This window comes from Phodopus roborovskii, unplaced genomic scaffold (genome assembly GCF_943737965.1).
Source record: "Phodopus roborovskii unplaced genomic scaffold, PHOROB, whole genome shotgun sequence".
In the NCBI taxonomy this organism is placed as follows: Eukaryota; Metazoa; Chordata; class Mammalia; order Rodentia; family Cricetidae; genus Phodopus; species Phodopus roborovskii.
In genome coordinates this window covers 9,922,306-9,937,509 of record NW_026126645.1, presented here as the reverse complement: position 1 = coordinate 9,937,509, position 15,204 = coordinate 9,922,306, and the positions used below count along the sequence as shown (strand labels likewise).

Genomic DNA, 15,204 nt, shown 5'->3' with positions numbered 1-15,204 from the left:
AGGCGGTGGCAGACCCTCTGTTTGGTCTCAGTGGTTCTTTTGTTCAGAATCCCTGAGATCCATAGAAATTTTATGATTTGATTTTTCTTTTCTATTTCTGCTAAAATCATGCTGCTGGGCTGGGATTAGACATGATTACTTTAAAAAGGTGAGGAGGGTGGGGTACAAGGGAAGGGGATGGCTGTGTGCCTAGTGTTAATCCTTTAAAAATGGCTTCAGTGTGTAATCTAAGCTACCGAGCGTCCATGCCACCCGCTTCTTTCCCTTTCCCCAATTTTTCATCTGGAAACAATCTGAGAAGTCACAGGAGTCGTGCAGTGAGCCTCTTCCATCTCACACCTCCACTGACTGACATCAGCATTTTGCTAAGTCCTATCTGCCCCTCCCTCGCCGTTCCCACACCTGCTCTGTGGTTGAGCATATGTAAGCACACTTTGCTGAACTATTAGAAAAAAAGGTCATCGTGATACTTGAGCTGTTAAATCCCGCTTCTACCACAAATAATGGCGTGATATGTATCTAGGGAAAAATACCTTTATTTTCAAAACAATTAATATCATAACTGACGCCATTAATACACATGCAAGGGATACAATACCAGCAGTGCTTTGTAATAAGTGATATCTGTCACAGACTGGACGAATGGGCATGTTTTCCCTCATGTGGCCCACTCTCTGATCTGGGAGCCAGTCAGTCACTTGTCTGATATGGATGCCCCTACCTCCACTGGTGGGGAGCTGGCCCAGCCCTCCCTTTTTGGCTGTGAGCCAGTGGTGTTTGCCAGTTGCTCTGATGGTCTTATAGCACGTGATCTTTTGGATGCTAGTATCCTGTGTGTAGATTAGGTCAGTCCTTTGTGTGAGTAGTTCCAGCTTATGTGATGTGTGTTTCTCTTGAGTCTCATCAGAAGGCCTGTGACATACTGATCTTGGTGTGGTTTGATCATTACTTGGTTGTCATTGTGCCCACCAGGGTGCCTACCTGCTCCCCCTGTTGCAAAGTCACTTTTCCATCTTTGTAAAGGAACAAATCCATTGAGGGATCACTTGCAGTCCAGTGTTCTGTTCCCTTAAACCTTTTATGTACCTGGGATTATTTGTTATTCAGGGATTGGAAATGGTGATTTTTTTTTTTTTTAAAATTTTTTCATTTATTTTTTATCTTGTGTACATTGTTGTTTTTGCCTCTGAGTATGTCTGTGTGAGGGTGTCAGATCTTAAGAGTTAGACAGGTGTGAGCTGCCATGTGGGTGCTGGGAACTGAACCCGGGTCCTCTGGAAGAGCAGTCAGTGCTCTTAACCGCTGAGCCATCTCTCCAGCTAGGAAATGGTGATTTTTTTTTTTTTTAAACTTTCTTCATTTGTTAATTGATATTCTTTTATAAAAACAAGGTTTTTGTTGTTGTTGTTGTTACGAGCAGTTTTCCTGCCAGCCTGGTCCTATAGCCACATCAGCCCCAAGTAACACACAGAGACGCTGTATTAGATACAAAGCTGTTGGCCTGTTACCAATGTTTCTTATGAGCTAGCTCTGTCTTAAATATTAACCCATTTCTATCAAAGTATTTCCACATGGTCTTGGTTTACCCAGAGATAGGGTCTGGACCTTTTACTCCTCTTGATCCTACATTTTGACTCTCCTATTACATCTCCCAGAATCTTCCTTGTCTCCTAGTCCTGCCTATCTTGCCTTCCTATTTGCCAACAGTGCTTTATTCATTAACCAATAAGAGAAACATACTCACAGAATGACATCTCCCATTAGTTTTTCTTTCCTCTTGTAATATACCTAAATACAATGCATGTAAACACACAATACAACCAGGGTTGCATGTAGCCCAAGCTGGCCTGGGATTGACTCACTATGTATCTGAGGATGACCTTAAACATCTGAACTATGTTCCACCCCTTTCATAGGTCTTCTTCATAGAAGAGTATCAGTCAGTTGAAGGAACGAGAAGGAAATCGCCACTTGTGCATGATATCAGCTTCTGCTTTCTAAGTTTCAGAAACATTAGATTTAATTGTATGTATGTGCGAGTGTCTCTTTGTGGGTATGTGTGGTGTGAATGCACATGTCTGAAGAGGCCAGAAGTGGTCGGTAGATCCCCTAGACCTGGAGTCACACGTAGTTGTGTGGGTGTTGGGACTGAACTCCGGTCTTTTATGTGTTTTATGTGCTCCTACCTGCTGAGCCAACCCCCCCAGTCCTTCTATTTTCTAAGTGTGCTCAGAGACCAAACAGTGATGCAGTTGCCAGCATCCTTGGAGGATGTTGTGACTGAGGAGCAAAGGGACTGCAGTCTGTGTCCTCCTTTTCTTTTTAAAAAGATTTATTTTAACTTTATGTGCAGGAGCATTTGAGTGCATGCATGTTTATGCATCAAGTGTGTTCCTAGTGTCCTCAGAACCCAGAAGACATCAGATCCCCCTGGAACTAGAGTTGCTGCTCTCTCCAGCCTGTCTCCTTTTAATGTTACTTTTGCTCCTTGTTTTGCAGGGACACCCTGGGAAAATGCTTCTTCCTCCGAGTGGAAATTACTCTCCGAGGAGCTACATATAGGATCTCCTTTAGTGACACAGACCAGTTACCACCTCCTTTCAGAATTGACAACTTCTCCAAGGTACCAAGTGCTTCTGAGGGCTGGCTGCTGATGTGGGCAGGGTAGAAGGCCATAGTGTAGTGCGTCTAGGACACTCACTAAAGCTCTGTGGTCTCGAAAAATCCCTACTCTTAAGAGGTTGTTCCAGCTGCTATCACTATTTTTAGATTTCCTAATTTATTTCATGTCTTCGAGCATTTTGTCTGCATGTATATATGTATGCCTGGTGTCTTCAGAGATCAGAAGAGGGCATTAGATCCTCTGGAATTGGAGTTACGGATGGTGGTGAGTCACCATATGAGTGCTAGGAATTGAACTCAGGTCCTTGGCAAGAACAAGAGCTTTTAATCATCAAGCTATCCATCTTTCCAGCCACTTCTGATTATTATGGTCACTAAGCTGCCTCATCCAGATTGAAATAGACTTTCTGCCCCCCCCTCCCCCAAACCTACTTTTGACTAAGAATTTGGTTGACAGTTGCTCTCTGTAGACAGGCTATAGAGGCAGAGACAGGGATCAGATTGCAGTGAACATTTTTATAATCCTAAATGTTAAATGGAAATCAGGAGGCTTTGCTTTTTATTTTTATGTGAGTTTGGCTGTATGAGTGCCACAGTGGACATGCTAAGGCCAACGGACAAGGTTCAGGAGTTGGTTTTCTTCTACCATGTGGTTCCTGGGGGATGAAACTCAGGTCATTAGACTTGGTAAAATGCTTGGTAAAATGTACCCTTATCTGCTGAGCCATCTCCCTGGCCCATAAGGCTCCATTTTAAGTTACTCCTTCAAATTATGTATCTTAGAGTATAAAACCTTTTGAGCCAGTGCCCAGACCATTTCTTCCGTATTCAGACATCCATCCATGGGGGCCAGAGTAGCAAAGAAAGGCACCATTGAAACAGTGGGATTGCTGCCTTGGATATTATGGCTCAGTCCCTTTAACACTGATTTTTTTTTTTTTTTTTTTTTTTACACATTTATGTGTGTGTGTGTATTTATTTGGGCCCTGTGAATCCCTAAGATGGATACAAAAGTATTGTGTCCTCACTGGTCATTCCTCCCTGGAGTATTCATCTGGGAAGGTGGGAGCTTCCATCTCGGGCCGGCTGGCTCACTTTCCAGGAACACTGCCCTGAACAAAGTCCTCTGCCCTGTAGGTTCCTGTTGTCTTCACTCAGCATGGTGTAGCTGAACCCAGGCTTCGGACTGAAGTGAAGCCCATGACATCACTGGATTATGCTTGGGATGAGCCCACCCTCCCGCCCTTCATCACACTGACCGTGAAGGGGGCAGGCTCCTCGGAGATCAACTGCAACATGAACGACTTCCAGAATCACCGACAGCTGTACTATGAAAATTTCATCTACATTGCTGCCACGTACACGTTCTCTGGGTAATTCTGGACTCAATTACTGTTCATGCAAAGCGGACTATTGTAACAGTGCAGTGCTTTTAAGTTTTTAGCAGTCTGAGGAGACAGGTTGCAGCAGACCCCTTCTTTACCACACCCCAGGTTCAGGGTCTGCCTTCAGAGTCTCTTCCACAGCCTCACTGTAGTAGCTTGATTACCACTGAACCTAGACTCTTTGTTTTGTTTTTGTTTTTGTTTTTGTTTTTTCTCCTTTCGAGACAAGGTTTCTCTGTGTAACAGTTCTACCTGTCCTAGAGCTCACTCTATAGACCAGGCTGGTCTTGAACTCACAGAGATTTATTTGCCGCTGACTCCCAAGTGCTAGGATTAAAGGCCTGTGAATGACTCCCCAGCCCTGCCAGTGGCAGCAACTCTTACTTCTTTAAAGACCTCCCCCAGGGACTGAGCCCACTGTTAAACAACACTGACAAGTCTCTTCCTGGATCTTGAATTCCTCCAGTGTTTGTCTTGTTCCTATGGCACTGACCAATGTGACCTTCTTAAGGGTTAGTGCCTCAGAAACCAGTTCTGTCTAGCTGTGAGTCCCACTTGCTGTTTGTTTTCTGTAAGTTCTAGCAGCCAATGAGCTCTTTAAAGGGAGAGTCCTAATGGGGACCTCAGGCTCTGAGGTGAGTGTGTGGAGCAGGGAGGGAGAGAAGCTTCTGGGAACCCAGGCATAGAATGAACCCAGGCCCTGTTGGGGTGCTAGGCGTTAGAACCACTTTTTGGCATATACCTGATATTGTTGGTGTGCATTCTTAATAATGGAGAAGAAAGAAAAAAAGGTTTTTTTCTTTAATTTTTATTATTTTGAAGCCAGGTTCATGTAACAGAAGATTAACCATTTCAAACTGAACAGTTGGTGGCTTTGAGTACATTTTTTGATGCATCTGGCATCTTTCACTTAGTGTTATATTTTGGGTTCAACCATATCGAAGCTTGTGACTCTGCTTTTATAAAATGTGTTCATTCTGCATGAGCCTGAGAAATGCTCTGTGCTGAGTCCTTGCCTGCCCGCCTGTCGCAGGCAGCCATCTCAGCTGTCAGTTTGGTGAATCGTTTTTTTCTGGAAGGTGAGCTTTTGATGTCCAGATGACTAATTTTTAACCAAACTCATCAGTACTTTTTGTAATAGTCAGGATTGATGGAAACAGGTAAATGATCTAAATTAAAGCATTCAAGCACTACACATACACTCCAAGGCGAGAGGCTGGAAAATGGTTCAGTGGGCACATGTGTAAGCTCCTGAATTTGGAGGCCAGTACTCACATGGAAAGTAAGTGTGGTGGCCAGTACTCTTGACTCCAGTATTGTGAGCAGAGATGGGCAGGTCCTGGGCCTTACTGGCTAGCCAATCTGACTGAGAGGTAGAGACAAACACCCAGAGTTTACCTCTGGCCTACAGCGCACACATACAGGTGAGTTTACTCATCTGTGTACATACAGCCTGCAATATCCCCCACAAATAATAACATAAACAACACCCCAAGCTGAGCCAACATCCAAAAATTTGGGATTTTTATTCACAGGGAAGTACCATAGGGAGAAGGTGACTGTTGGCCCACTAGATTTTTTTTTTATCCTGAAAGGACTTTTTCATTTCTTGCCAAGACTTGGGAGTGTGATGATGCTGATACTCTGTCTGGCAAAGCAGAGTGTGGCTGTGACCTTGGACATCTGCCTTGGGCTTACCACCCCCACCTTAAAGATTTATAGCTGTCACTTCATGTCATAATTTGTGCCACCGAAATTAGAGGAGAGGGAAAATGGCAGAGTTTTATGTTTTTTTACAAACGAATCCTGAATTGTGCAGGAGTACAGGTTGCTCTAAGCCTGTGTGGGTTCTGTCAGGCTTTCTTCTGTATTTCGTGGTTTCTGTTAGTTTAAACCATTTGTCTCTTTTGACCAGAGTCTCTTCTGTATAGCCTGGGTTCTCTTCCTACTTCAGTTTCTTAAGTACTGAGATGACAGGCGTGGGCCAACTTTTTTGTTTATTAATAGAGATTTATGCTTTGCTCGTGTGTCTGTGTGTGCGTGTGTGTGTGTGGTGTGTGTGTATGTGTCTGTGTGTGGTGTGTGTACTCATTTATTTCATCTTAGTTTGCAGGAGGGGAAAGGAAGGCCTGTGGCTTCTCACAAGGCAGTTACCTGTGCAGAACTTGTCTTGGATGTGTCCCCAAAGACACAGAGGGTCATCCTAAAAAAGAAGGTAAGAACTCAGAGGTTGGAGATGAGAGCCGGGGCTCAGTCTCATTTAGTTCAGAGTGTTTGACACTGGAGGAAATGGGTCAGGAGCCCTGGAGGCTCAGGGCTTGTGCTCCCGTTATAGTCATTGTATTCATGCTGGCTGCTTGATCCCAAGCCTTTTCAGTCCTTCTGGAAAGAGGCTAGTCCTGAATCTGAGATTTGTCATTTTTATTTTATTTTCCTCTTCTATCACTTCTCTTATCATCTCAAACTAACTAAAGGAAAATGTCTCACTGACAAGGAGCCCTTTCCATGTTCTCTGGTGAATTAGTGTAAGCAGAGCAAGGCACACCTGTGAGCATAGGAAATACTGCTCTTAGCTGGCCTAGATTTGGAGGGAAAAGCAGTAAGATTTGGTCCAAGATTTTAATAAATAGCAGGAAGACTGCTAGTAAACAGTTGAAACTGATAGATGATAAAAGTTAGGGACCTTGGAGCTACAGCAACGACTCTCAGGGGAAGAAGAGCACAGAGTTGTCTTTGGATCACATAGTTTAAATGCTACAAATGAAAAGGAGCCCTGAGGGAGGCCTGTGTCTGCACTAATATGCCGCCTGCCACATGTGGCATAGTGTCACTTGGTCATACCTGGCTTCACTTTGTGGTTTTGAAGATCTGGACAGGTTTCTAGTAGTTCAGGGCACTCTGAACACAATCAGTCTCATGGATTCCTCCCTCCCTCCTTCCCTCCCTCTCTCCCTCACGTCTAAAGGACTAGGACTAAATTGTTAGTGTAGAAGAATAGGGCATCCCAGGAAAGACGATGCATCTCCATTTTGTAAAGAGGAAGTTCTGCTTGTTTCCAGCTTAGGATAGGTAAGTCCCTGCAGGCCAGCTTCCCTCACTGGGCAGCCTGGCCCTGACTCAGCCTGTGGCATCTGAGGGACTTTCTGTGGGGGCTGGTGCTGTGGGCAGGTGTGAACACTGCCAAGGCTATGGGAGCTGCGTGTGGAGCTTGAGGCAGCAGTTAAAGCAGGAAGAACGGGGCTGTCTAGTTTGAGGCTGGCTTTCCCATCCCTCCTCCTGAGCTGCATTCTCTTTCTGTTTTCCTGGGGTATTGAAGGGACCACCTAAGACAGTGGTTTCCAACCTTCCTAGTGCTACGACCCTTTAGTTCAAATTCCTCCTTGTCGTGGTGACTTCCAACCATAACGTGATTTCCTTGCTACTTCATAACCATAATTTTGCGATTGTTATGAATTGTAATGTAAATATCTGATATGCAGGATGTCTGCTATGCAACTCTTGTGAAAATATCCTTTGACACCTCCCCCCCCCCAGGGGTTATGACCCACGAGTTGAGAACCACTAAAGTAAGATAATGTACATGTGGTGTGTCAGAAATGTGGGGTAAAAGCCTAGCACACAGTATGGAGCCACAGCTATTCCAGGCTCATACTGAGCACCCGAGTTTATGACATTTATCATAAGAACCAAAAAAGGGGTATAGTTTGCTTCTTTGACATGTCAGAAAGCAGACTCCGTGAGCTTGGTGCCTCATCCCCATTACTCGGGTGGTGAACAAGCCCATCTTGTGACTGCAGCCAGTCTCGGGTTCTGGCATCTTGACTCTGATGTTCACACTATACCCTTTGGTTTCTACTCTGTAGGATGTAGAATGCAGAACATTCTACTCAGTAGCAGAGCACTGCCCAGCCCTAGATTCAGTTACTAGCAAATGCAAAGAACTATCTTTGTGTGTGTGTACATGCATGTGTACGTGAGCGTGTGAGCCAGAAGTGTCTACTGTGGCGGTGAAGCTCCTACATGCTGGGAGTGCATGACTCTGAGAGTTGCATCTTGGGAGTTGTAACCCTTCATTGGGATAATGTGGCTGAGTTAGGGAGGTAACATTGCAGAACAGTTAAGGGGCTCTGTGATTGGACAGGAACAATTGGTCGCACTGCTTGCTAGTTGTGACAGCATAGGGAACATAGGGAAGTTACTTCTCACCAAGGCATAACTTCCTCATCTGTAAGGACAGTGACAGCATGCATTTTGTTGGATTCTTTTCATGTTTAAATGAGTTACCATACCAAGGCCTGACCTATAGCAGATTCTCATAAGTGTTACTACTATAGTATACAATGGATCATATAAACTTTCTTGACTGACCTAGAAGCCTAATTGTAGTATTTAAGTATTTTAGCAAAGAAAATACACTGAAAAATTAGAAGCAGTCAACTGGAAATAACCTTTAAATGCAACCAAATAAAAAATTGGTTAAAATTATTTTGCAAATATTGAGATGATAAGCAGTGGAAGTAGTGAGAGGTACTGCTGTCCCTGCTGTGCAGTTTACAGGGATGCCAGACACAGGGTGCTGACTTGCATATGTTCTCGGTGTAATTGGACTCTCCTCTTGACTGAAGACATCTGAGGTCATCATATGGAACTGTGGGAATTGTGGTAGGATAGCTAGGTAAGAGATTGCCCAGGCACTGGCTTCTGATTTTGTTTTTTATAAGGAAAAACACTAGGTGTGTATGTTATAAAAATTTCTTTTAATTAATCATACATGTACATATCTTTGTGTGGGCATATGAATTTATCAGTGCTTTGCCTGTGGAATCCAGAAAAGGTCCTCAGACCTCCTGAGATTTGTCCTTATACTTCCACACACATGCATCATTAGATACACATCCTGACGCTCAACACACACACACACACACACACACACACACACACACACACACACACAAAAGATGAAAAAGAGTTCAGCGTACTTCATCTAAGTCTAATTAGAAATTCACAATAATGAAATCTTAAGTTGGGTATTTATTTCTATGATGTGGAAAACTAAGTCCAGTTTCAACTGGAGAACCTCCATGACCTGTAGAGGGGGCTTGTGAGGGCTGGAGCTAGCTGTGGCCACATCTCTGTGTATCTGCCTTCCAGGAACCAGGGAAGCGCTCTCAGCTCTGGAGGATGACAGGGTCAGGAATGCTGGCCCACGAGGGCTCTGCAGTTCCTCACAACCCCAACAAGCCCTCAGCCACACGGTCCATCGAGGGGTCCGCCATCTTGGATATTGCTGGCCTGGCCGCTGTGACAGACAACAGGTAATCCGATGGGTAACTTCCTAGTCAAGCTTATTGCCTTCAAATTTAGACTGAAGAAATTTGCCCCTCAAAAGAAGAATTCTGTAAACTCTCCTGATAATTTGCCTTTTATTTTGTATTTTTTTTCCTTAATGGCTGATGCCTGTCAAATTCTCAAATATCATTTAATTTTAAAAATTATTGTGACAGTATTCATGCAGGTGTTAAAGATCAAATAATAAGATCTTTTATAGAAAATGAATATTTATTTTACTGAGAATTCCAGTTTACTCTTGCTTCTAAAAGTGAAAGTTTCTGTTCTGAAGTTTTTCTTTTCTTTTTTCTTTTTTTTCTTTTTTGAGACAGGGTTTCTCTGTGTGTAGTTTTTCTAATAATTTGTTGTCTTTTGAGAAGAATTAATTTTCTGGGTAGTGGGTGGTGCACACCTTTCATATCCCAGCACTTGGGAGGTAGAGGCAGAGCTTTCTGTGAGTTCAAGGCCACCCTGGCCTACAGAGTTAGTTCCAGGACAGCCAAGGCTGTGTCTTAGAGAGAGAGAGAGAAAGGGAGAGAGAGAATTTAATAGCATTATTGAGACATGTTTATATTATTGAGACTGTTTATATGAGTTACATTAGCTTAACTAAGTTTCTTTGTTTACCATATATTTGTTTTTCCATAAAATCAGTGTGTTTGTTTTCGATTGGTACCTTATTTAGTTCCAAAAAGGTGAAAGTTAAAACATAGTAAAAGTATTTAGAAATAGAACAGTAGTGACAGTTGAGAAGATTTTTAACTATTCAGCAGATACCTGCTCCCAAGTGCAAGATGGCTTGTCCCGTGAGACTGCCAATTCTTGCCTTGTGGATCTCCATTTGACTTTTCTCTAGTCGAGGCTCAACTAGGATGCCCATCAGATTGCAAGGAGGGTTGCTGGAAGGCAGAGGGGCAGAGCCTCAGGTTCTTCTCAGGCTTTGACTCAGAGGATTCATTGTCTCTGCCCAGATATGAGCCACTGATGCTGAGAAAACCAGACCGCAGACGCAGCACAACACAGACGTGGAGCTTCCGAGAAGGAAAATTGACCTGTGGCTTGCATGGGCTGGTTGTTCAGGTCAGTTGCTTTTGACGCCCTCTATTGTAGCTCCCAAAGGTTGAACTTTCCTCAAAATAAAGCATTACCTAGGTGAATTATTCAATGGAAAAATTAATTAGAGAGGATTACTCTCTAGTTACTCCATTTTTGTTGAAGGAAATCAAGAAACTTCTGCCGTGTGCGCATCTCAGTGTTGCTACATGGGAAATATTCCTAATTGAAACATAATCATATCACTTTCCCCCTTCCCTTTCCCTGCCCCAGCTACCCTCCCTCAAACCCTTCTCATGCTCTCCAACTTTCAAGTTGATAACTTCTTTTTCTTTGATTATTGTTACATGCATACATACATATGTATGTGCACAAGTGAATATAAATGCAACCTGCTGAGTCCACTCTTGTTCTGTGTGTGTCCTTTTAGGGGTGACCACTCTGCACTGAATAACTGATGTAGGCGACTCATTGCTGGGAGAGATAGTTCTCCTTCTCCCTGCAATCATTTGTTGCCCCCTTCCGTGTTGACGTGGTCATCGATATTCCCATGGTTCCCATCCTGTTCATGCAGCCATTTCTAAGAGAGATTTTCACAGCAGAATTCATGGCTCTTATAGCCCTTACAATCTTTCTACTCCCCTAGCGCCTGCATCTATGGCTCAGGATTTATTTTATTTTAGTTATGTGTGTGTGTCTGTGTGCATCTGCGTGTGGATGTGTACATCAGAGTGCTGGCACCTGCAGAGTGCAGAAGAAGATGTCAGATTCCTGGGAACTTGGCTTATAGGTGGCCATATGCTACTTGACGTGGGTGCTGGGAATTGAACTTGGGTCCTCTGCAAGAGTAGCAATCATACTCAACCACTGAACCTTCCCTTCAGTTCTATAGGATGTGTTCTTGAAGCTGATAGACCAAGTGTGTTAGAAGTAGCTGGATGATGGCTTCCCCCACCCTTTCTGTGTTTACTTTCTCTGAATTTTTTTCCCTGGTGATAGAATTAACTTTTTAAAAGAATGGGGAAGGGGAGTATTGGTTAAAAGCCTAAAACTAAGATGGATACTAGGATGGAAGCTACAGTATCTTTGTAAAGTGTAGGGGCTGGTCGTGAGCTGTACATCATTGTCCCTGTCATCATTGTCATCATTGTTGTCTCCTTCCTGTCCCCCACATCTCCTCAGTATTTAGCTTGCCAGTATCCTTTTCTTCCTTTTTAATTTTTTGATATTATATTGAAATTACATTACTTTACCATTTTCATTCCTTCAAACCCTTTCAAATCCATGCCTTCATTTTCTTTAATTGTTAAATATATGTATGCATGCACACACACACGTGTGTGTGTGTGTGTGTGTGTGTGTGTGACTTGTGTGTCTATGTTTTCAAGCTGACCATTTGGTATTGTATAACCAGTTGGTATATATACATGTTTTTGATTTTGCTTATTCTTAGTGGTATCAAAGTTAGCATTTTGTTGTAGCAAATGTGGCTACAACATATCAAGACTGATAGACATGATAGACATTTTTCTTATCCCTCAACTCAGCCAGTCTGTGGCATAATACATTTACACGGACTTTATCAGGGATTTAGATTTCTGCCCTTTCTCTCTCTGGGCTCAGTATGGGTCCCTGCATCTGAGGTGAACAGGTGGGAGGTGGCTTGGAGGGCTGAGCACATAGCAGAGCAACACAGTGACTGTGTGCACGTCTGCCCACCATGCGACTCACACAAAACTCAACAGCCCAGCAGCAGACCCACGACAGAGTTAGCGTTTCTCTCCCTGCTGGAGCGAGACGGTCCTCTCCTATGATGGTGTGTACAGCCACAAGAAGCCTCTTCCGTTTGGTGAGATTTATTTTCTTTACCTCTGTGGCCCTGAGCTTTTCTCATCAAAGGCCAGCTGCTTACTTATGTGAAGCTCACATCTGGAGTGGATTTGGGATTTTCAATTAGCAATACAATTCAGGCTTCTAGAGGCAAAAGAAGGCTTGTTATAATTGGTGGGTTCCGGGTCTGACCCTGACTTTACTTGTAGTTTTTTTTTTTTTTTAAAGCCCATGTAATTCCAATTTTCGTGGAGCATTTTCCTCCCGCCCAAATCCCTTTTTAATGTTTGTTGTTTCCTGGATCTGCCCACCATGTCTCTGCTGTGTTTTGGTTAGGGAATTGGGTTTGTTTCATTTCTATGCTAAATACAGCCATAGAATGCTTGCAAACGTTTCCTGACCTTCCCATTCCAGGTTATGTATATGCTTTCTAAACTTACCCTTATGAAAGGCTTTCCTTGTATTGAAGCCTATCCTATATACCTTTTCATCACCCAGGACTTAAAATGAACAAAGATGGGTGGGCTTGGTGGTACCTACAATCCCATCAGGAGACGATGGGTTTGAGGCTGCCCAGGCAACAGAGCCCTGTCTTGAAAACCAAAACTAAGAAAGAGGAAGAATTGCATTATGTGTTCTCTCTAGCTATGGTGTGTCCCTAAGGGCCTCACCTTGTCAACTTGCATTTTGTGTGGGGAAAACAGCGGGACTATGACTTTTTCCAAAAGTTTGCCGAATTGTGTGCCAGTGCTGTGTTACAGTTTAGATATGGCACTGACTTGGTTGTTTAGCCATCAGCCTGAGGGAAGCTTTAGCTCTGGAACTGGCTTTTTAATTGGAAAGCTGAGTGATTACTGATCATTTTGATAACCGTTAAGGTTTTTAGGCGAACCTCAATGATAATACGCAAACAAAGCTGGCTTTGGCTGCTTAATGAACTTATTTGTAGTGATTGAGATTTACTATAAGGTGGAGTAAAACCAAGCCACTCTGTAGGGTTACCTCCTACTGCATGTTTGTTAACGCAGTAAATGTACCTTGCCATTTTCCACAGACCTACCATTCTTACGCCTGTTAGACTGACACTGTGAGTGAGTCCCCACAGGGCAGTTTCAGTTCATTTGTCTCCCAGGTACTGTTTTGAATTGTCCAAGTCTTTGCTTTGGCCTTTTCTTGTATCTCTTTACTTTGACCTCTTTTAGGCCAAAGGAGGACTTTCCGGATTGTTTGATGGCGCTGAGGTTGTTCTGGGCCCCGACTCATCTGTTGAGCTGTTGGGACCAGTTCCACCAGAACAACAGTTTGTTAACCAAAAAATGAGGCCCGGTTCTGGAATGTTGTCCATCAGAGTCATCCCTGATGGACCGACTCGAGCACTCCAGGTGAGAACTGGAAGGACCGGCGAAGCCGCGTCTTTTCCTTCCCATCCCCACAGTCAGTCAAGTATTTAGTGAGTATACTCACACTGGATGTGGGCCGTGCTGCCCCCCTTTAAGAAAGGGCAGGGTCTCCAGTACAGTTGTGTGGGAGCTAGAGTGGAGTGGGTGCAGACATGAAGGTCTAGAAAGTCTAAAAAAGGCCTAGGAATGGACCAGTCACAGAGGAGATTTCTCATGCTCAGCACTCAAGAGACTGAGGCAGGAGGCTCACTTGAGTTCAAGGCCAGTCTGGGCTACACCAGAAGACCTTTATCTCCAAAGTTTACAACTTTCAATAGATAAGAAAAACACATAGTGCTGTCTATTCTCAGTGTAGTTAATTATACTGATCTTTTGAATAATCGGTGTGTGGCCCTTTATGAGTAGAGAGGAGCTGTCCTAGCCAGACAAGTGCAGTGCCGTGACATGAGGGAGGAGTATAGGGGGGTAGAGGGGACTGGGTTCCGAGGCTGAGGGAACCCCTACACAGTGGGATGCTCAAGTTAAGGACCAGCTTCGTAAAAGAGTGAACCTGGGGGAGAAGGCAAAGCCTGGTGGGCATGTTCACAGACAGGTCATTTACTGAGCAGCTATTGGAACCAGGCAGAGTTTCAGTCTATATAAGCCTGTGACACTTGCTGAGCTAAGGTGGCCTCATGATTCTATATGATGATGTTGACAAGCCATCGTGACTTCTGGCTGAGGCCTAAGGAGACACCAGTCATAGAGTAACAGGGAGCCGAGGGAAGTAAGACAAGAGTACTGTGTGCGCATTCTGATAAACACTTCATTCTCCACACCCTGATCTGTAGTGCCGCTGTACAGAGCAGTGCTGGCAAAAGCAAGTGCACAGCAGAGGCCGGCCTGCCTGGGCTCATGATGCCTGCCTGCCTGCCTGGGCTCATGATGCCTGCCTGCCTGTGCTCTGTGAGGCACTCAAGGTGTTTAGCTGAATAGAGTGCTATCTAGACTCAGAATTGAACCTGTTTCACGACTGCCAAGATCTTGCCATAGGTTTCCTGAGCATATAGTGACTTTGACCTATAGTTGGCATGGGAGTGTGAGCCCTCATCTTGTTCTGTTTTGACTTCAGATAGCAGACTTCTGCCAGCGGAAAAGCGAGCGCTCATCATATGACTCGGAGGAACTTCCTGTTACAGAGCAGGAGCTGCGGAAACTGAGGAATCCAGACACACAGCAGGAGCTGGAAGTAAGTTTACCAGTTTATTTATACACATGTGCATGTGTGTGGGCACGGCACGGCAGCACGTGGGAGGTCAGGTCTCACATTCCACCATTACCCTCTGAGCCATCTTGCCACCCCAAGCAGGAAGTTTTGTAAATGCTGCAGATTAATTTCCTTGGTCGTCAGTTGGTTGAGGATTTGCTCTGTGATTGTGTGAACTCTGAGTGTGGGGTGCTGTTGCGCTATGTTTACTGTTAACTACATGTGTGTTTATGCCATGTTGAGTGATGCCTGGAGCTTATGTGGGATGGTAGAATAACAGATGTTGCTCAAGTGAGATGACAAAAAGGAAGCTAAGTGACCCAAATTTTAATAGTATTTA

At 44.1% G+C, this 15,204-nt stretch overlaps 1 protein-coding gene across 2 annotated transcripts in view; it reads left to right on the top strand.

Annotated features, from left to right (window-relative positions):
* Vps13d (vacuolar protein sorting 13 homolog D) overlaps positions 1-15,204 on the top strand; it is a 213,117-nt gene that overhangs the window by 111,365 nt on the left and 86,548 nt on the right. For both annotated transcript variants that reach the window (XM_051173625.1, XM_051173624.1), the window contains 7 exons: positions 2,500-2,623; positions 3,760-3,995; positions 6,114-6,222; positions 9,159-9,322; positions 10,307-10,415; positions 13,421-13,600; positions 14,730-14,846. In XM_051173625.1, the coding sequence (XP_051029582.1) occupies positions 2,500-2,623; positions 3,760-3,995; positions 6,114-6,222; positions 9,159-9,322; positions 10,307-10,415; positions 13,421-13,600; positions 14,730-14,846 (1,039 nt within the window). The remainder of the gene's footprint in view (positions 1-2,499; positions 2,624-3,759; positions 3,996-6,113; positions 6,223-9,158; positions 9,323-10,306; positions 10,416-13,420; positions 13,601-14,729; positions 14,847-15,204) is intronic.